The sequence below is a fragment of the Nematolebias whitei genome, chromosome 10, assembly GCF_014905685.2.
Source record: "Nematolebias whitei isolate Nwh7 chromosome 10, NemWhi1, whole genome shotgun sequence".
Lineage (NCBI taxonomy): Eukaryota > Metazoa > Chordata > Actinopteri > Cyprinodontiformes > Rivulidae > Nematolebias > Nematolebias whitei.
This window is the reverse complement of record NC_056507.1, coordinates 18,898,677-18,919,836: the sequence shown is the minus strand read 5'-3', so window position 1 is coordinate 18,919,836 and position 21,160 is coordinate 18,898,677. Positions and strand designations below refer to the sequence as shown.

Here is a 21,160-nt window from a genome sequence, read left to right as displayed (position 1 = left end):
CTCAGTCTCTTAAATAGCACCGTCTCAGAGTGGATCAACCAGTTTTGTTGCTGGTTTTGGTTGTCAGCAGCAAAACTGGTTGATCCACTCTGAGACGGTGCTATTTAAGAGACTGAGCTGAATACAGCTCCTCAGACTGAGGAAGTCTCTCGGATGAGAGACGAAACGTTTCTACATTTTTTTGTTGATTTGCTTTGTTTTGTTTTTTTTGAATGTCCAGAGGACCAGATTTAACTTTTTTAGGTTTAGACGTTAAAGCTGATTCTGACTCTGGTTCACATAAAGAAAAGCCAGTTCACCCTCTGAGTGAGCTGCATTACTCTCCATCACCACTTCAAGCCTTAAAGAGGACTTTCAAACTGCAGACAGCACCTCGGCTTTCAATGTTAGTTTCTGACTGCTGATTAAAAGTGAGAAGCTTTTCTCATACATGACATTTGGTCCTTTGATTGAATAAATAAAGAATCTCGTTCTGCGGTTCAGTTGGGAGCAAACATGATTAACACGTAGTTCTGATGGGCGCAGGATGAAGAACAATCAGACGTTCCCGTCAGACTTCAATCTCCTTGAAGTGCTCTGAGGTGATGAGGTTTGATGATGTTATTTGCTGAAGTGGTTTTTAAATTTAGAAAATTGCTCAGTTCATGGCCGGTAATGGGAGGAGAATTTCCGAATAAATGTTTCTATTATATGCTTATATTCCATTAGTATTTACATTTTCTATTTAGTATTCCAAAGGCATATACAAAAACACCTCTTTGCTCCTTTTAAGGTTTGATTTTTTCTCTTAAATGGTGAATAAATTGTTTTACATACTGATTTTCTGAATATTCTCAGTACTTTATATTACACAATAACATGTACTTGTTAATACAGAGGTTTTCTTTATATTTTAGGGTATTTTTCTGTTGTAGACATGTAGATTAACACTCAAGGCATTTAAATTTGTCCAAACACAGTTTAGTTTTAAGTTTTGTGGGGATTAAATTGTTGGCTGATGACCAACTTTACCTCAGCTTGCTGTAATACTTTCCTGCATCCTGTGGCAATGAAGCCCACAAATCAGTCCTCTCAACTCTTAAACCTACTCATTTTAACAACAAGCTGCATATAAGTATATATAGCTAGTAAATTTTACTTACCAGGCTCTGCAGTACAGGAGCAGCTCGGTTCCTGTCCGACCCGATAGATGAAAAAAGTCCTGACACAGCATGATGCAGCTGCTCAGCAGTGAAGATGCAACTTGAAGGATGAGTTCAGCTTCAGGATTATTTGTGACTTTCCTGCCGGTCCTGTGAGATTATCCTTACAGAACTTCTGACTTTGCTGCAAAACGTTCCCTCCATTTGCAGCAAGCAGCAGTTGAAAGCAGTTGACTTCTGGAAAGTGAATTGATGGCTTCTGGGTCACGTAGTTCTTTAGACTGGCAAAACAGTGAAGGCTTAATGAAAGAAAACTACAAAATGGCTTTTTTTTTTGTTGAAAATGTTATGTACGTGTACAGTACTGTACAGTACTTAAACAAAACTGCGATAGGGCGAGTCTGTGAAAAACGAACTGGGAAGTAGCGAGGGACTACTGTACCTTTTTTCCCATCCAGTCATCACCAAATTTTTCACAGTGTGATTAGTGGGCTCAGGGTTTTTAATCTGCCTTTATGAAGCAAATTGTTTCCCACATGAACATAATAACTAGACATAATTTTTATTTCTTTTATCGATCACCCATTATTCAGTTTGCTGTATGAAACTGAGCTTGAACAAGGTCCCCCATTGTGTTCATGTCTGACTCTTGTCGGCGTGCAGTTCCTCTGAGACCCCTCCAGGCCGACGATGAGTCCTACAGCCCATTAATCCTCCCAGCAGGGCTTCAGCTGCTCCTTTCAGCTCACTTATCCTCACATTATAGACATGTTTGACATTCAACACAGAAATAAATTACAAACATTGACAGCAAAGAGCATAATCATTTTTAAAAACAATCTTCGCACATATCACTGCCCTCTTTGCAGGCAAACAGTTTTCACACTGACCTTCAAATCTGACCTTTTTAGGTGAGTTTAAAATAACATCAAAGCTACAAATTAAAATAAAAATGACAGTCTAACATGGCTGAGAATTAAAAAACAAAAAAACAAGCTCAGAATTGTTGATTTGTTTCTGTTTTTTTTCTCAAGTTTATTCAAAACATTAGTTATTAGTAGCAAAATAAATATTATAAACCATTTTTTTTCATATCCACTTGTAAATAACTGTTATGCCTCATTAACACTTTCCAACAATCGGCACTGTGTCATCAATTATTAGTCTTTATCTCAGTTTTTTTAATCTATCAGAATATCATGATGTAAATAACTCACAAAAATAAGATACTTTTTGATTGTTCATGGAATATATTGTTGCTTTATCAGTTTCTGTAAACATTCTCATACCTGCTTCATTTTTCATGAGGGCCCAAAAAGCTTATCTGCATCAATTCATGTCAAATTTATCTTAAAGAAACTGATTTATTAAAGTAAATGTTGACATTTTGAGGAAAACAAACAAACTAAATTCCTGCTTGGAGCAGAAACATCCCGACTGTTCTTGTTGACCCTGTTTCCATCCCTTCCTTCTGACTCGGACCATAACAGCTGTGTTTACATGTTCAAGTACAAGATGTCAGAGCTTCTGAAATGTCAGCCACCTCTTCCCTCCCTGAACGTCTGCGCTCCGCGGTGTTGGATATCCTCTGCTGCAGTGAAGCGGGGTGAATAAACCAGCCTCCACCCTCTGGACGTACTCTGATGTGACTGAAGTCACCTTCTCAGAACGAAGGAGGTGTCAACCTAAAAATACACCTCAGCTCCTACTGAGCACGTGCAGCACCACTCGTGGATGTGCACACCATAAATTAGTCAAGAACAGAGTTAGTGCTGAGTTACATAAACATTTACACGTCTGGGAGATTTTACTGCACTTTTATCCAAACTGTGATGAAAGCATGAGACTACAGAGTATCACATTATTAAAACGCATTAAGCAAACAGATTTATTTATTTATTTATGTATTTTTACAGCCTGCCGGACCTTGAATCTGAGCGAGATGAAAGGTAAGCTCCGCAGCCAAAAGTAAGCACGTGAATCGCCACGGTCGTGTATTTTTAGAGCTCATGAAAGAACAATAGAAACTGAGGCAAGCCTGGATTACTGAAGCTGCTCTGTACGCTGCAGTGTACTGGTGCTGATGAAAGGAGCGCTGCTTGACTTTTATACATAAAACTTTTGTAACTCAACATGTCAGTCACTGTTGTTCTGCACAGTCACATTAAGACCTTGCTGTTACGTTTGTGAGCTTTACTCACTGCTGATACCTCGGCTCTCTCTCCTACTGGACCAAAACATCTTAAAATGATAAAAATAACCCCTTTAATATGGCTAAACCAGACAGCTTGTGCATATAAAGCTAAGAACCACGTCTACTGTCACTTAAAGAGAAACATTTCCCTTCTCAGCCTATTTTTATAAATTCAGAGTAAAGTAGTGAAGGTCCGCTGTGGACTGAGGTTTAAAGGTTTATCAGAAAGGAGCTTAAAGGTACAGATGATGCGCTACCTCAAGAACTGACTGTTTGCAGAAGAGCAGCAGGTTTTGATTAACCTTTAGCTCTGTGAGCAGACAACACTAGGAAATGCACGCTCCAGCGAGAATAAAATAAAAAAATATCTGTTTTGTGACGACTTGATGTTTTCCTGAGCGCCCAGGAGAAATAAACAGGAAGAGCGGGGCACAATCAAAGAGAAACAAACATCACGTGAACCTCAGACCTGCTGCTGACGTACAACTCTCACATCCTCAGAGATCCAAGCACGTTGATTCTCATTTCCATATTTACAGACAAACACGGGGGGGTTGATACGTGGCTGTTATTTTTAGACAGGATAAGATGACTGTTAATGGTATGTGTATTAATGGAGAGCTGCAGCTGTCCAGTTTGTGTTTGGGCTGCTGATGCAGGGGAACATCGCTCGGTGTGTTTGTTTTTTTGTTAATCATTATAGAAATACGGGGAAGTCAATCATCTCCAGCCCATCTAATGTTTTAATTGTCTCTAATGTGTTTTTTTTTTTTTTTTTCTGCAGTCCCAGTCCCACGGACAGAGATGTAGCAGGTGACAGAGATGTCAGGTGAGCTCACCTGACCGCTCGTCTCCATGGAGACGCATCACCCTTAGTAGAAGAGATGAAAATCAGTGCTGAAGTTTATCTAGAAATCCAGCAGCCATTCCCACTACTCATATACTCCTGACCCCTGGCTACACTGACCTCCCAAACACATCACAGCCTCTAATTATCCTTGAACCAGTTGTCTGAGGACTGGAGATGTCAGGTTCTGACGGTGAGGAGTCCCTGCGGTCCAGAGATTAGACAACTCCTTAACCCATGTGTGAAGCAGAAAGACTCGTTAGGCAGTAACATATTATCCTGTTTGTCTGACAGCTCTGCATGTGTTGCACATCTCTGACAGGAGGAGAGGTCCCGTGGCCTACGCATCCCAGAAGCCCTGGCTGCTGAACGCCTCTGTGGTGGAGAACATCACCTTCGAGATGCCCATGATCAAATCAAGGCAAGACCTCAGAGCTGCTTCACACTAAGGCTACATTTGTACACATGTCATTGTTTAAATGTTGACTTAATCATAAACAAAATGTTTAAAAAAATCACAGGAAATCAAAGATTCACAAGTAGTTAATTCCACTTCTACAACCTGAGTTTGTTTAAAATAAGAATGTGACTCTAATTTAGAGCACTGCAGGTCATTAGAAACAAAACTCAGTTTAAAACCAGAGCCTATTGTTTGAAAGATCTCGGTGAATTATGAGGCAATTTTATCCTCCTGCTCTTTCTTTGTTTTGCAACTTTTTTGTTGACACCTGCAGCAACAATCATCACTTTAAAAATGACGTGCTGAGGTATACCATACTATACCACACCACTTTATTTATAAAGCACTTCAAACAGCAACAAGGCCAACCAAAGTGCTGCACACCAGAAACAAACAAGCAAAGCACACAATAAAAAATACATAGATCTGAATGGAAAAAGATAACTAAATGGCTAATACTGTAGAATACAGACAGGTTAAGAACAAATCACACTGTCAAAAGCCAGAGAATAAAAGTGAGTTTTTAAGAGAGGCTTAAAAACAGTGAGAGAGGGAGTCTGCCTGACATGCGGTGGTAACTCATTCCACAGTCTTGGACCTGCAACAGAGAAGGCCCTGTCATCTCTGAGCTTAAAAGGAGTTCCTGGAACCAATAGAAGCATCTTGTCTGCTGACCTCAGAGAGCTGTGGGACATATGGCTGCAGCAGATCCGCGAGATAGGAGGGGGAAGAACTGTTCAGAGATTTAAAAACATACAGAAGGATTTTAAATGAATTCAAAAGTGAACAGGGAGCCAGTGCAGGGAGGCCAGAACTGGAGTAATGTGCTCTCTGTTGCCTGTACCAGTTAAAAATCAGGCTGCAGCATTTTGACCCAGTTGTACCCGTGCAATGGAGGTCTGACTGATTCCAAACAGAAACACAGATTATCTAAGAAGCATCTTCTTCATTTGTGGGGGCTGAGATGGGGTAGAGGTATGGCAGCCAACTTGGGGACCAGAAAGTTGAGGTTCGACTCCCAGCCACATGTCCTGGTGTCTCTGAGCAAGACACCCAACCCCAAACTGCTCCCCGGGTGCTTACATAGCTGCCCACTGCTCCACCTGGGTGTATTTCACGTGTGATGGTTAAATGCAGAGAACTAATGTCACTATTGTATGGGAACATACAGTGATGATAATCTCAGACTTCCCTTCCTTCCAAGACGTATAGATCAATTAACTATAGGTGTTTATCATAACCTTTTTGCTGCCAAGCTAATAATGTAGCTGCTGTTGTCCTTGCTGCCACAACTGATCAGCTTCAAAAACACATTTAATTTTCCATATTAATTCTGTTCCTTTAACACACACTGTGCTCAGCTGTTTGCTCACCTGCACAAAACAATATTAATATGAAACACCAAAGCACTTGCTCGTGCTTTTTGTGCTCACAACAATTCGCTCGTGTTTTGCTTTTGTGGAAACAGAAAGGTTCTCCGCAGGTCTAATGGACTGTTTTCCGTTCGCTCTTTTGTTGTTTGTAAAATCCTAATGGGTCCGTGTGCTTTGTTGCCGTGGATGTGTTCTGTTAAACAAAGTCTCTCTGGCTGCTCCATCTTGTTTGGTTTAACTGGTTGAATCCAGAGCGTGGTCTGGACTCTGCAGCAGCCCTTTCTACGTGTTTATCTGCCTTCTGTTGATCAGAAACATACACAGATGTTTCCAAAGATGCTCTGGAGCATTTACTTTACACTTTTTCCTGCATTTGCAAATATTTGCAAAAACCATCAACAATTCCTTCATACTCGGTGGATCATCACTGCAACAGCACAGACACATTTTGGAACTTGGTTTCAAACTTACAACTTCCTGTGGCGGATTTAGAACAGACTTTCCTCCAAGTTCTGCAACAGATGTTTCTGCTTCCGAAATCAGAGACAAAGCTGTGAACTTACGATCATGCGCAGTGATTTTTTAAATGCTCTAAAGATTCAGACTTCCTAGGGTTTGTAAGCATTTTGGTTTTCTGGGTCACGACCCCAAAGCTCCAGCAGCTGCAGAGCTTTTTGCAACAATACTCAAAGTAATTTGAAAGCATATGCAGTTTGCTCTAAATGTATGGTGTCGAAATAGCTTTTTAAATTCAAATTGCACAAACAAATAACTAAGAATGTGGACATTTGTCCTTGTGTGTTTTTCTGCATCCTTCCTGTCTGATGTAGAAAGGAGATAATCAACATTATTCTGTAAAATCTCTAACAGCGGCTGATTATTTTCACATGCTACCACTTCAGCTTTGCTCTCCTCTCAGGATTTTATGGCTTGTTTTGTGCATGAATAACAGCAGATGATTTGTAAAATCATTGAAATGACTGCGCCGTCCTGATTACCGGTCATCAAGGGAACAACGAGCAGAGCTTTTGTTATTGTCAGCTGATCTCTGTCCTCATTTGTATTCTGTCTTTGTGTCTGGCAGATATAAGGCAGTCATCGAGGCCTGCTCCCTTCAACCTGACATCGACATCCTTCCTCAGGGGGACCAGACAGAGATCGGGGAGCGGGTCAGTACTACATCACCATTCGTAGTATTTAGATTCCTCCTTCTTCGTCGTGTCTGCCTGTTGCTCCCATCCTGACGTGCCACATTTCAGCCTCATTTGTCATTGCTGAGCAGCGGAGAGGATATAATGTTTCTGTGAGCAGGGGGCTCACCTTGTTTAGTCAAAGCTCTGCCTTGTTGGATTTTTTTCATGCACAACTAATGAAGGCAATGACCTCATTGTCACCTTTGTTTCTCAGGGGGCCACACATACATAGTTTCCCCAAATGTAGTTCCTTTACACGTTTTGTCATCTTCTCATGCAGGGAATCATCTTATCAGGGGGGCAGAAACAACGAATCAGTGTGGCCAGAGCTCTGTACCAGCAGACCCACGTGGTGTTTCTGGTGAGTCCGACGTCAAACTGATCAGATTTCATCAAGGAAGTCATTTGGGTGTTTTAGGCGGCATGTTTGAACCAGAGACTCAGATGTGAATCTATTTTGAAACTGTCCTGCATGCCAAAAATAGCTGCATGCTTCCTAATCTCAAAGCTGAAGGCTTTGAGATGTCAGATCCTGATGGGTTTTAAATCTGCCTCTCAGTAATTATAGTTAGGAAATGGTTTCAAATAGAGATTCACTTTATGTTTAGCTTGTTTTTGTTCTGTTGTTATATGAAATGTCTGTCATGACTTTTAGTTACAGACAAAATGTGTATTAGTTAAAAAAAAAACACTTTTAATTTTTAACAAAGTGGGACAATCTGGTTGTTTTTAATGGGTCAGTACATTCCATTTGAGGCAAGAGTGACCATCTTTACTTTAGACATGTCCTGATGGGAACGTTCTCTACATCGGGGTGTCCAAATGTTTTCATGTGGGCCAAAACTCTCCAGATGAAAGGACTCGTGGGCCAAAAAGTGTGAATTTAACTCTCAATGTGAACAATAATTTGTAGAAAGGACAAAAGTTTACTCATTTTGGTGGAGAAAGAGTTTAAATTGTTGTGGATCCAAAACATTAAAAGCCTCATAAACACTAAGCTTATATTGTTTTATTAAAAAGGATTTGATTTATTTGATTTGTTGGGTCTATTGTTGTTTTCTTGTGTTTGGAAAGTTCATATTAATCTGTTCTCGGCAACAAAAGTGTAATCTGAGTAAGTGTCCTTTGGGGTCGATCAATCTTTTGGACCTAGGGCGGCCCAAAAGGTTGATCGAAGTTCTGAAAAACCATGCAGGTGTCAGTCACTACAAAAGATTCATAGAACATTTGATAAAGTTGATCAACTCGTATGTAGATGATACCACATTATATCCATTAAAAATGTCCTATTTCCCTCTTGATTATTTATCAACTGCAATATTTAGACAAGTTTTATGAATCATTATCCAAAAGTCTCCTTTCTGGCAGAAATCAGTAAAGGTTTTTGATGCTTTGTAGCATGAAGTGAAAATAAAAAGATTATAGCCAAAGGTTTGTATTTTGCTTAATATTGCTCATTTTGAGAAGATTATTTTACATCCATTTTGCTGTTAAACCTAAATATTATATAAAAAGGATTACCAACTAATTTGCAGAAAGTCTGCTTTGACCTGTAAGCCTGCTGGACAAAATTATACCATTCTTAATCTGAAGTCGTGGGCCGCACAAAATCACTCCAAGGGCCACAAATGGCCCTCGAGCCACACTTTGGACACCCGTGCTCTAGAGAAATGTGCAGAAATGTTTTGCTCAAACATTTCTGCATGACAGATTTGTGTATTGATGCATGAAATGTTTGTGTTCTTGCACTTTTAAATCTGAGTGTATATATTTTTAGGACGACCCATTTTCTGCCTTAGACATCCACCTGAGTGATCATCTGATGCAGGACGGCATCCTGAAGATGCTGAGAGAAGAAAAAAGGACGGTCGTGTTGGTCACTCACAAACTACAGTATCTACCACATGCAGACTGGGTAAAACCATTGTGTGTGTGTGTGTGTGTGTGTGTGTGTGTGTGTGTGTGTGTGTGTGATGGCATCTTTAACAGAACAATAGATCAACTTGTGTAGCTAATTAATTAATCCCAATAAATCATGTTTGTGTATAAGACTGTTTATCTTGAAAATCTCTGAGAAGCACATAAAGCTTGACAATCTGTCTCAACTACATTTATTCTCTTTGCTTGTGTGTGTGTGTGTGTGTGTGTGTGTGATCGTTATCAGATTATTGCCATGAAAGATGGCACGATCCAGACTGAAGGGACTCTGAAGGACATCCAGAACTCTGAAGCCCAACTCTTTGAGCACTGGAAAACCCTGATGCACCGACAGGACCGCAAGTTTGAGACGGTGATTATTGATCGCAGAGTTTAAACATTAAAATGACTCGGAGCCAACATCTAATGAGAGCTGACCTCTCAGTCATTTGAAGAATACTGGATTCAGTTTTGCGGAGACAAACCAACAAGTTTATTGGACTGATTATAATTTTTTTTTTTTAAAAGAGACTGTGATCTTTTTTAAATTCTTCTTTCAGGAGACGGTGGCAGCCAGTATGACGGACATGGAGAGGAAAAACCTTCGAAGGGCTATGTACTCCAGAGATGCGGTGAAGACAGAAGATGACGACGAAGGTGAGAGGAGACAGGAGACCAGCTGGACTAAATATATGCATGACTGCAGCAGCGTCTCTGATTTCAGCCTGGGTGTTACATGCAGGCTGTCTTTTCCCCTCACCTGCTGTGTTTGCTGAAAAGAAGCATCTGTTACATTAATGTTCAAGCTTATTAAGCTTAATTTAATCTTTAAGTCCCATTTCACGTATGCAGTAGCATCAGATCCCATGTTTAGCTCCTTTTTGTCAGTGAATGCAACCATTTTTGGGGTGTCATTTCTTTGTTTTTTCCTCAGTTATCAGATATGTCACCGTGCTCACAGCCTCCTGCTGTGGTTTAACACTGGATCTGACCTTTTGGCTGTGCCTCTGCTGTTGAAAGTGCTGAGGTGCATTAGCTGTACTTTTTATCTGTGCTCTGTATTGTTTCTGCGTGCTGGTGGCACCCCGGGGTGGACTTGTGCGATGGCTCCAGCAGCAAGTTTTGCCCTTGTGTTCGATCGAGCAGGTGTGGCCAGAAAGCATGGTTTGGGAAAACAAATGAATCAATCAAAGCCAGAACTATATGTTTGTGGAGTTGTGATGCTTCTAGCAAATAGCAGTTGTGCCAGTTCTTTTCATTGTTTAAACACCTCATCATTTACTGTATGTGGTCTTTTGTTCCCCTCCCCTCGTTTATTTTACTGCTGCTTCTGAAAGCATAACTAATTTGAGCATGTCTGTAGATGGTTGTTGCTCCTTGAGTTGTAGTAGTTCTTTAGTCTTTAGAGTCCCTTTGCTTTTCCTGCTATAGTTTTCTGCTTCCTCTCTGCCCCCAGCATGTCTGAGCCTCTTTAGACGCCCACATGCAGACTCACGCTCCAGAGCTTGCTGCATGATGTGGTGTATGATATTGACGGTGCATAAAGGGTGGAGAGGAGGTGGGAGATCATTCCCATGAACTCCTCACTAAAATGAGCATCTGCTTAGAGTGTCTATTAGAGATTCTGTAGTTTGTAGCTTGCTTTCACTTTGGGCTTTTCTCCATTTGTTTTGGTCCCTGTCTTGGTTTCTCTTCTAGTTGTAGCAGTTTGTCAGTCACAAAAGCAGGAGGTGTAACTCCTCATCTCTGTTTTACCTCATCTGTGTGTTGATCCCAGAGGAGTCTGTGGATAGTGACGATGAGGACAACCTGTCTCAGGTGATGCGTCAGCGAGCCACCATCCCCTGGCGTTCCTGTGGTACCTACCTGTCCTCCGCCGGCGTCCTCCTGCTCAGCCTGCTCCTCCTCTCACAGCTCCTCAAACACTCCCTCATGGTCGCTATCGACTACTGGCTGGCACACTGGACGTCGCACGTCATCGCTGCCAAGATAGAAGCCCATGCTCACAACTGTACCATCGTACAGGTAAGCAGCTGAACTGTTGTCAACCCAGGTCGAGTGGTTTTCAAATACCCACAGCAGTGCACGCTGTGCTGCATCACTGGTTGGCAAAAGACTTCAATGCTGTGTTGAAGTAGACAGTATGTATGGATAATTTAGCAAAAGAATGAAAACTGCCTAAATACAGGCAAGCTGCTGCACACGTGCACAGGTTTGTGACAACTCAGGTGATTTTTTTTTTCTGTTTTCTTAAAGAAAAAGAAGAAAAAACTAAGTTGGCAGAGAACAATTCAGCACATAGACATATTACTGCACATGTAGCCTGCATTTAGTTGCAGAAATATTTGTGTGAATGTTTATGAATCATTCACACTATTGTGATCCTTTTTTTTCCCGTATGCTTTTTGGCATCTTTCTCATTCCACATTTTTGTGCTATATCAACAAATCATAAATCAAAACTTTCAGCTCTTTCAGGAACTTTTACTGCTCCTTTCACATTTTGTTCTGGTTCAGCTTCTTTCAGCTTCCTTGTGCAAATTTAAACTGTTTTTCAGCTACTTTCAGCTGTTTTGTGCTCCTTTCAGATTATTTCTGTTAACCGCAACATTTTTATACTTTTAACTTCTTCCTGCTAATTTCAGCTTGTTATGATCCTTTCAGCTTATTTCTGCAAGTTTCAGCCTTTTCTGCTACTTCAGCTACTATTTAGCTATTAATATGCTAATTATAGCCTTTTCAGCTAATTCCGCATTTTTTTGCACTCATTTCTGCATCTTTATGCCTAATTGGGTACAACTGTGCTCTTTCTACTTCCTTCTGGTAATATAAGATTTTTTCAGCTTTTTAGCTACTTTTTATCTGTTTTTTTGTTGTCGTTGTTGCTAATTTCAGATTTTTTTCATAGAATTTCTATTTTTTATGCTTTTTTCTGCTTATTTTCAGCCTAATTGGGCAAACTTTATTTCCTTCTGCTTTCTTCTATTAGTATGAGCTTGTTCTACCTTTTCAGCTAGCTTTTTGACTCATTTTAGCTTTCAGATAAATCAAGATTTTTGTGGTAACTTCTGCTACTTTCTGCCAAATTAATTTTTTTAAATTTATTTATTTATTTTGTTATTTTAACTTGTTATACGCCTTTCAGCTAATTTTGACTAATTTCTGTTATTTCAGCTACTATTTAACTATTTAATACTTTTTTAAAGCTTTTTCAGCTAATTCCACGTGTTTTTAAGCTCATTTAAGCTCTTTCTGCTTCCTTCTGGTAGTTTAAGCTTCTTTCTGTCTTTCTGGCTTTTCAGCTACTTTTCAGTTTTTTTGTTGCTAATTTCACCTTTTTTGTTTAATTTCCTAATTTTATGCTCATTTCTGCTTATTTAAACCTAATTCAGCAAACGTGTGTTCATGCCTTAGGCTTGTTCTTCCTTTTCATCTAAACTTCAGCAAGTCTTTTTAGCTAATTTCAGCAGTTTTCAACAAGCTCTTCAGCAATAAGCATTCACACTGCATTTTCAAAGAAAATGCAATTTCCATGTATCTAGTTACATTTGTTATGTCTGTTTGATTTAAGTGTTAACTTGAGGAGTTAGCTCTACTCTGCATCAGTTGGTATATGTGTCAATCGAACTTGCACCCGCCTCCCACCTCACCTGTACAGGAGCGTTTCGAGAGCGTCAGAATCAGCATCTTCATCAGTAAAAACTACTTTCTACAGATAAATCTACTGTCACCCAGTATTACAGCTGCAAAGGGCACTAATGACAGATCCCTCCTCATGCAGGCTCACTCACAGTTAACGAGGCTCAGACATCCTGTGCTGGAATCCCCCAAGTTTTCACAACCGAGTGATTTAACTCACAAAATATAGTACCTCCTTCACATGCTTGGATTAATTTTTATTTTTGTAACTGACGATTTGTGTGCTTTTAACGACTCTTCTGTGTAAATATAGTTTGTAAATGTTTGGACAGTAAATATTTGTCCATTGCTGACATAGTGTTCCCAAAATTTATTTAGCAATATATCACTTCAAATATTTACTTTATCACAAAGCAATGCAGTCAAAACATGATATAATGTATGCTTTTATTTATTTGTAAGCATTTTGTTCTGCACCTGCATAATTTATACTTTTGCTATTTCATGTCTGCTTTCTGCCAACAAGCATACTGGGCATAAATCTGCAATCAAAACAAAACTATTCAGTGGGTCTGTTGTCATTTATCCATATCAAACAATTAAATGAATGAAATTGTGTCTTTCTCACGTTAGGAAAATGTACAAACTCATAAGTAAAACCAGAACAATTTAATAATAATAATAAGACTTTAACATTCAGAAACATGCTGTTGTGCTGACACCAGTTCACAAACTACTCAACAGTTCAGCTTAGTAAGATTTTCATCATCATTGCTGATGAGTCTCACTGTTTTATCATGAGGCAGCTTAATGTGCAGAATTTGGCCATGCAACCATGTCATCAGAATAAACAGTAGAGGACTGAGGACACATCCTTGAAGGACTCCTATGCACAGATTTATGGACCTTGACGTCCTACTGCCAGCACTTTTGATAAAATATATTTTTATGTTTCATTGTGAATTACAAACAATAGGTATGCTGTTTAGGTCTTTTTAAATTTCCAATCAAATTCCAAAATACAACTTTTGCTCATTGTGTGAATGTTCAAATGTTCTTATCATGCAGCTCACCTCCCATGAGCTCTGAAGACTTTCACACCTCTCAGTCAACGTCACCTCTACATATAGACATACATTAATCTCTGTATTAAAAGTTGTCAGGAGGTTAATGAGTCAACCCCTAAAACAAAAACACCATTTCTTATGGGATTATGTCACCACTATTTGATATTAGACTCAAAATAAAACACCTCTGTTCCTTATAATTTTTCATTGGGTGTGTTGATGGTAGAATTTCCTTTTAGGGAAATCATCACAAGTCCCTTTTTCCTGAAGTCTTCTCACTAATTCTCCCACGAATCACCGTTTGAAACATGAACTCCGGATGGATCATTCACCAACACACCCCGAAGCAGCAGCAGCATTGGCAGCTCGGATTTATCTGCATATCTGAGCAGCAGGCACACATTTATAGAAGAGTCCGTGCCATAAAATGAAGACAGAGAATAAAAGTGTGCTGCAGGTAACACAAAATGCAAAGGTGCAGTTGCTAAATGTGTCTAATTGTACAGTTGAAGTAATCTAAACTGCTGAAAATAGAAATAAACTCTGAAACTATAAATCATAGTGAACAACATGGCAACGTATGGCACGATGTAACCCGATTTATATTCCCTTGAACTATAAGCTTTTCATCGTTTTACACACACATGCAGGCAAAAAGGCATAAAATCACACATTCACTTTGTTTCAGCATAAATATTGTAAAGTTACAAAGATTATAGTCTACATTCAGTGTTCCCACCAGCTGTTGGCAGGTTATTATTATCTTTGAGTTTGTTCCATAAACTGAAATGCCAGGTCACATTTCACGCGGTCTCATGTGAAGACAGCAGAGTCAGCTGGGCATGAAGGCTGCAGTCTAAAAGGCACTGAAAAAACCGCACACACCCCTGCAGTCACACTATAGATATAAGGGCATAAACTGTCGCTTGAACGCTGAGCACTTCTTGTTTGGATGAGCTTCTGAGTCTCTGCCAAGTTTATCTAATCTGCACTGGGCTGCAGACTAATCCTCACACGGACACTCAGAGGTCCTGTTTGGCCACCGGACAAACTCTTGGTATAAACGTCAGCAGACGATTTAAAACTGTGTGTTCACCATAATTACACACAAACTGGATAGATGTATGGAGTTTCATGTTTTCAGGAAATATCTTTAGGCTGATGTTCCTCCTTTTGCACGTGAACAACTTAATGGCAGTAAACTGGTTGATCCACTATGAGAAGGTGCTTATACGAGTTGGTTGCAGCTCCTCAAACTGAAGAAGTCTTTTAGATAAAACGTTTCAACAAAGAAGAATACGTCCAAATGACCTGACTCCACCTTGTTAGATTTCATGACAGTCAGCACACCTGGACTTTTGGATTATTAGGTGGATCCGGGGATGATAAATGATGGATGAAATGCATGAAGTACCGTAAATGTTTTATTTAAACTTGGAAGTTTCTGTCTCAGCCAAATTCTTGCAATCGTTGGATTTAATTTACAGATCAAGGGTGATGTTGCATTATAATTAGAAATGCTTGAATTGTTGTCTTTTGAAGCATCTTGTATAGTTGTCTTTCAAAAAGCTTAGTCTTGAATTTCACTTCTTTCATTCTCGTTTAGTAATAAAATATAATGCAATACAATGTAACAAAAGGATCCTTGTTTGAAATTATTGACCCATGTTGAGAGTTATTTAAAAGCGCTATCATTAATCTTCACGGGTAAATTAAATGTTATCCCATAAAACTTTACTCGCTAATTCAACAGCTTATGTGGATCGATTTTTTTTTTTAAAGCTAAAAGCCAAATAGAACTTAGCTCTGCCTGAAGTCACAAATGGAACGAGTGAATTATTTATCAATTTGCTGCATGGTTTTATAACATTACAGAACACGACACAAAACACTAACAAGACGGAAAGCTTGAAGCAGACCTATATTTTACACAAACTGAGCCACAGCAGAACATTTCCATCATTTTGTTTTATTGTGTTTGTTCACCAGGTGCCAACTCAGCTTTAAGAGCTTCACAGGCTTTTACAGCATTCGGCTGCTATTTTTTTTTCACCCGCCTCAATGTTTAATTATGCTTATAATTACAGTACAAGCAAAGAAAGTGGCACCTCCGCAAACAGCTGCAGCAGTGATATCTGTCTGTCTGTGCTGCAGGACTGTGGCTTCAGCCACTCGTGGTATCTGTCCGTGTTCAGCATCCTGTGCTGCCTGGGCATCGTCCTGTGCCTCGCCACCTCTGTGACCGTGGAATGGACGGGCCTGAAAGTGGCTAAAGAACTTCACCACAACCTGCTCAACAAGATCATACTGGCCCCCATGAGGTAAGGTTTTATCAGGTGAAAACAGGAAGTGGGAGACCTGCCTGACAGATCGTTCATATAAAGAGGCGGAGGCGAAAGCGCCGTCTTTGAGCCTCATTACTCTGAGCCCAATCTGCTTCCCTCACACAAAACCAAACAGTCAGTACTTACCCTGAACACACAGATGAGTACAGCATCATAAAACCACACAGGAATAAACAGCTGGAGTTTACATAAGAGATCTCAACTAAAAAGACTGGCTGTAAAGTCTTATTCTCTCATAAATCTTTAAGGTTCAACAGTGAGCTGACAGAACTAAATCCAGAGAGTTTACTGCGTTTATCATCTTCAACAGTCTTAAATAGATCATTTGTTTCAGTATTTACATTTGATAATTAATCACACGTCCATAAAATGATTTGTTAGATGCAACTGAAGTATTTAGGAAATAATTAGCTGCAATAAACGGCCTAAAATTCATACGTGTTTGTGTTGTGAATGACTCTCAGCTATACCAGATCACATTTTAGCTCAATATCTGTGAGGTTGATTCAATCCAAGTCAGTTTATTTATCTAGCGCCAAGTCACAACAGAAGTTATCTCAGGCCACTGAACAGAAACATTCACATACATAAAAAAGCCACATCAGTAAAAGTTCTCTATAGCAGATTGTGCTGAATCGTTACTTCTTCACAGTCTTCCATCCTGAGCAAGCACAAAGGCAACAGTGGAAAGGAAAAACTCCCTTTTAACAGGAAGAAACTTAAAAGTTGGGTCCAAATGTGAGGAGCCTGATAACTGAAAGATCTTCCTCCCATTCTGCTCTTGGAAACTCTAGGAACCACAAGTAAACTGGCAGTCTGAGAGCAAAGTGCTCTGTTAGAAAAATATGGAACAATAAGAACTGTAATATAAAATGGAGCTAGGTTGTTGAGGGCTTTGTAGGTTAGAAGTAAGATTTTGAATTCAATTGTAGTTGGCTGAATTGTTGGCATGCTTGTGTTTTCTAAAGTCAGTTGGCTAAGGCAGCCATCTTGCATTTGACTGACTCTAAAAGTTAATCACCAGTAGTGGTACAAGATTCAACGATTAGTTCCTGAAAAGTTAAATAAAATCTCTCTGGTGGGTCATGAGATATTTTGTTAACAGACTGACTTTAACAGTCAATGCTAACATTTTAAAGCAAACATTTTGTGCGGTGAGTAGCACTTGGGGTAAATATTGTGGATGACTCTCAGCTACCGCCCCAGTTTTAGCTCAATATCTGTGAACTTGACGGAGTTATAGTCATATCTGTGACTTTAATTATACAGCTATACATATTAATGCATTATATCCGTTAAATGAAATAAACGACCACACTATCTTTATTTGTGGTGCCATTTTGTTTGTTTTTGTCTTCATTTTCTCTGAAATCAATGAAGTGAACTGTTTGTTTCACCTTGGTCCCCTCAGGCTGTTTGAGACGACTCCCCTCGGCAGCATCCTCAACAGGTTTTCCACGGACACGAACACGATCGACCAGCACATCCCCACCACCCTGGAGTGCCTCTCCCGCTCCACCCTGCTGTGTCTGTGCGCCCTGGGTGTCATCTCCTACGTGACGCCCGTGTTCCTCATTGCCCTCCTGCCGCTCGCTGTCGCCTGCTACTTCATACAGAAATACTTCAGGATGGCTTCCAGGTGAGTCGGTTGGGATGGAGGAACAAATATCTTTTTTTTTCTTTTCCAACTGATTTGAACTCTAATTAGATGTTCATGCTTATTTTGGTTGAACTCAACACTTCAGATTGTATATTACTGATGGGACGCTGTAAATAAGGTGTTTATCTTTCTGATGTACATCTCAGGCTTACTGGACTTTCTTTAGCTGATGATTTGTGTCCTCTGTTTGCTGCGCAGGGACCTGCAGCAGCTGGAGGACAGCACTCAGCTCCCTCTGCTCTCCCACTTCTCTGAGACGGTGGAAGGTCTCATCACCATACGAGCCCTCAGGTCATAATTTCTGCCCTCGCAGCTGTTCTCATAAACAACCTTCTAATGGGCGAATTTATATATATGGTTTTATGAAATAATTTTTCAGATTGAGCTTGAATTTGCAAGAACAATCTTTACTGTTTGGTTGAAAATTAGATCAGATTTAAATCAAATACCTGTTGTAAACAGATTTAATGACAATGACACATTCAGAGCAGAGCCAAGCCCAGAGTGGATTGCTGTTGTACATCTTCAATCAATTTTAAAATGGTGCAAGAAAATCCTGTTTTATAAACATTTACACATCTGTCAATTTTCCTTACACAATTAATCTGGTTTGAAAGTAGCTGACCTGGAAATTCCACAGCTAGATGCTGCTGCTGCTATTTTGCTCACAAATGTCCAAATAAATTCATGTATATGAGTCTTCCACAGAACTCACCGGAATGGAAAGGTTTGCTGAAGATGCATCATTCACTGTGAAAAATGCTGTGAATGCTGATCGACTGTTGAAATTAAAGAAACTGAGTTTAAAAAAAGCAGAGCACTAGCTTAAAGCAAAAGTAGCAAAACACTAGCTAAAAGCTAAAAGTAGCAGCTAAATGTTGCAAAATGTTAGCTAGAAACGAAAAGTTGAAAAAGGTTATACAGAAGCTAAAAGTAACGAATAACTAAAATAAAAAGTAATAAAAGTACAAGTATGTGGAAAAGTAATAAGACATGCTGAAAACCAAAATTAACAGAATATCTAAAATGTAAAAATTACAAAAGGCTACCTGAAATTAGCAAACGGCTATCTAAAAGTAGTAGTCTAAAGGTTACATGAAATTAGCAAGAGGCTACCTAAAATTAACAAAATGCTACCTAAAATTAGCAAAAAGGCTACTTCAAGTAAAAGACTACCTAAAAGTAGTAAAAGGCTACTTGAAATTAGCAAAAGGCTAGCTAAAAGCTAAAATCAGCAAGATAGATCAAAGTAGCAAAAGGCTAACTAGATTTTAAAACTAGCAAAAGACTAGCTTTCATAGCAAAACGTATAATGCAATATTAGCCAAAAGTAGCATAAGCCTAGTTAAAACAATAATAAAAGTAGCTAAATGGCAGCTGAAAATTAAAGCCTGGGCAGACAAGTCTGCTGAGGCACATTTTAAAGAGAACAATTATTTTGTAAGGATTTAAGAGATCTTAGTGTATGTGGATTGAGAAATATTTGGAGTTAAAGTTCAATATTTAAAAATGTATAAAAGTTACAAAACCCAGAATTTCTAGCCGTTATGTCTGGAATGAGCTGAACCTTTTAGAGATATGAATGGCTAAAAAAAAGCACAGAGCAGGTAGAAGTAATGAGATTGTAAATAAACATGAACAATTAAAAAACTTGAAAACTAACGAAGTGCTATGTGCAACAGGTAAGATAATAACTGTTCAAAACCTCTCCACAGAACCCCAGTTCAAATAATTTAAACGATCCTTGTAATCCATTGAAAATTGGAATCAAACTCAGCCTGAGAGTTTCTGCTTCATGATGACTTTTCTCGTTTTAAATCGTGACGGTGAATCAGTGCGAACAGAAAGTTTTAAGCGTTTGTGACGTTTTGAAATGAAACAAATCCTCTCGTTTGGCAGGTATGAGCCCCGGTTCAGACAGAGGTTGCTGCAGTTCACCGACGCCAACAACATCGCCTCGCTCTTCCTCACCGCCGCCAACCGTTGGCTGGAGGTCCGCATGGTAATGACCCATCTGCTGCTTGGATCTTTAAATTCTGATCAGTTCTGCTCCACTCAGCCTCTGGCTCAGCTCACTGGGATATTGCTGAGTAACTGCTCCCCCTGTTGGGTCACTGAAACACTGATGATCTGATTAACTTACAGAAAGTGTCGTCTTCCTGACATGGTGTACGAATCGCTCCCTCCTCCCTTAGATACTTTCCAACAGAAGGCCCAACAACGCGTGTCCTTCTCTCTGTCCTGTCTCCAGAATGATCTGTAATTATGAATCTGTTTCAGGGGGTTCCTGACTCTAACAAGTGTCCGTGTGTTTCTGCAGGAGTACATCGGAGCCTGTGTGGTGCTGGTGGCAGCTGTGGCCTCCATCACCAACTCTCTGTACAACCAGCTGTCCCCCGGTCTGGTGGGACTGGGACTCACCTACGCCCTCATGGTAAATCTGATATTTATCACCACAGTTTATCGTGCAACGTTGCTCTGTTTGATGCTGTTTGTTCTCTTGGTAATTCTGGTTTTGATTCTTTAAAGGAAATAATTTTTTTGAATGTTAAAGCACAAGAATCATTTTATAATCACGACAAATACATGTGGCCTGAGTTTAAATACAAGGGTCTCGGGGTGATTTTGACCCAAGGACAGCAGGAGGGTCAAATTAAATGTAGATTGTGCTTTTTTAATGCAGCAACTCAAACAAACAGAGTCTCCAGATGTACAGAATCATAAACTCTTATTCAAAATGTCCTTTAGAGCAAAACGTTGCATAGATTCAAGTTGAAGTGATCTTTTATAAACATGAATAATTGTTGGTGGGGTTTTTTTTTTCAGAGGAAACAATGGAGGGGAAAAGGGTAGTGTGTAAAAGTTAGGACACCTTGAAAGCACATTTATGTTTTAAAAAAAGTCAAGGTGATGCTAATTTTAAAGCTTTATAAACACTTCGACTCCTCCGACCTTGTCCTAACATTCAGTGGTCATGCAGCAGCACTTAATTAATAATAAACACTTGAAGCAGGAAGATGTTGGGAGCGTCTTCTACCGTTTAGAATATGAGGTGGAAATCACAGTTTATATAATTGGCTGAGGTCAAGTTGTTCAAAAACGGAAAACTTTTTAAAAAGTTCAATAAATCCTGCTTGACCACAGAAACATCCAAAGATATTTCACACTCACACTGCGAAAATGAAAATAAAATAAAAGCTAAAGAGAGAGAGAAAAAAATAAGCTTGAGGTGTTTTAAAAAACAAATCATACTGACTGATTAGGTAAAAAATATATATATACATACATATATATATATATATATACAGACTGAAATATCTTTTG

The 21,160-nt window shown here is 39.4% G+C and overlaps 1 protein-coding gene across 1 annotated transcript in view; it reads left to right on the top strand.

The window, feature by feature from the left end:
* The window catches only part of abcc8 (ATP-binding cassette, sub-family C (CFTR/MRP), member 8), an 83,476-nt gene that overhangs the window by 54,967 nt on the left and 7,349 nt on the right, over positions 1-21,160 (top strand). Inside the window, exons 18-31 of the mRNA XM_037683183.1 lie at positions 3,059-3,091; positions 4,121-4,165; positions 4,506-4,604; positions 7,101-7,185; positions 7,490-7,570; positions 8,987-9,124; positions 9,374-9,499; positions 9,687-9,783; positions 10,904-11,151; positions 15,986-16,152; positions 17,588-17,815; positions 18,035-18,127; positions 19,736-19,838; positions 20,157-20,270. Coding sequence (XP_037539111.1) covers positions 3,059-3,091; positions 4,121-4,165; positions 4,506-4,604; positions 7,101-7,185; positions 7,490-7,570; positions 8,987-9,124; positions 9,374-9,499; positions 9,687-9,783; positions 10,904-11,151; positions 15,986-16,152; positions 17,588-17,815; positions 18,035-18,127; positions 19,736-19,838; positions 20,157-20,270 — 1,657 coding nt within the window. The remainder of the gene's footprint in view (positions 1-3,058; positions 3,092-4,120; positions 4,166-4,505; positions 4,605-7,100; positions 7,186-7,489; positions 7,571-8,986; positions 9,125-9,373; positions 9,500-9,686; positions 9,784-10,903; positions 11,152-15,985; positions 16,153-17,587; positions 17,816-18,034; positions 18,128-19,735; positions 19,839-20,156; positions 20,271-21,160) is intronic.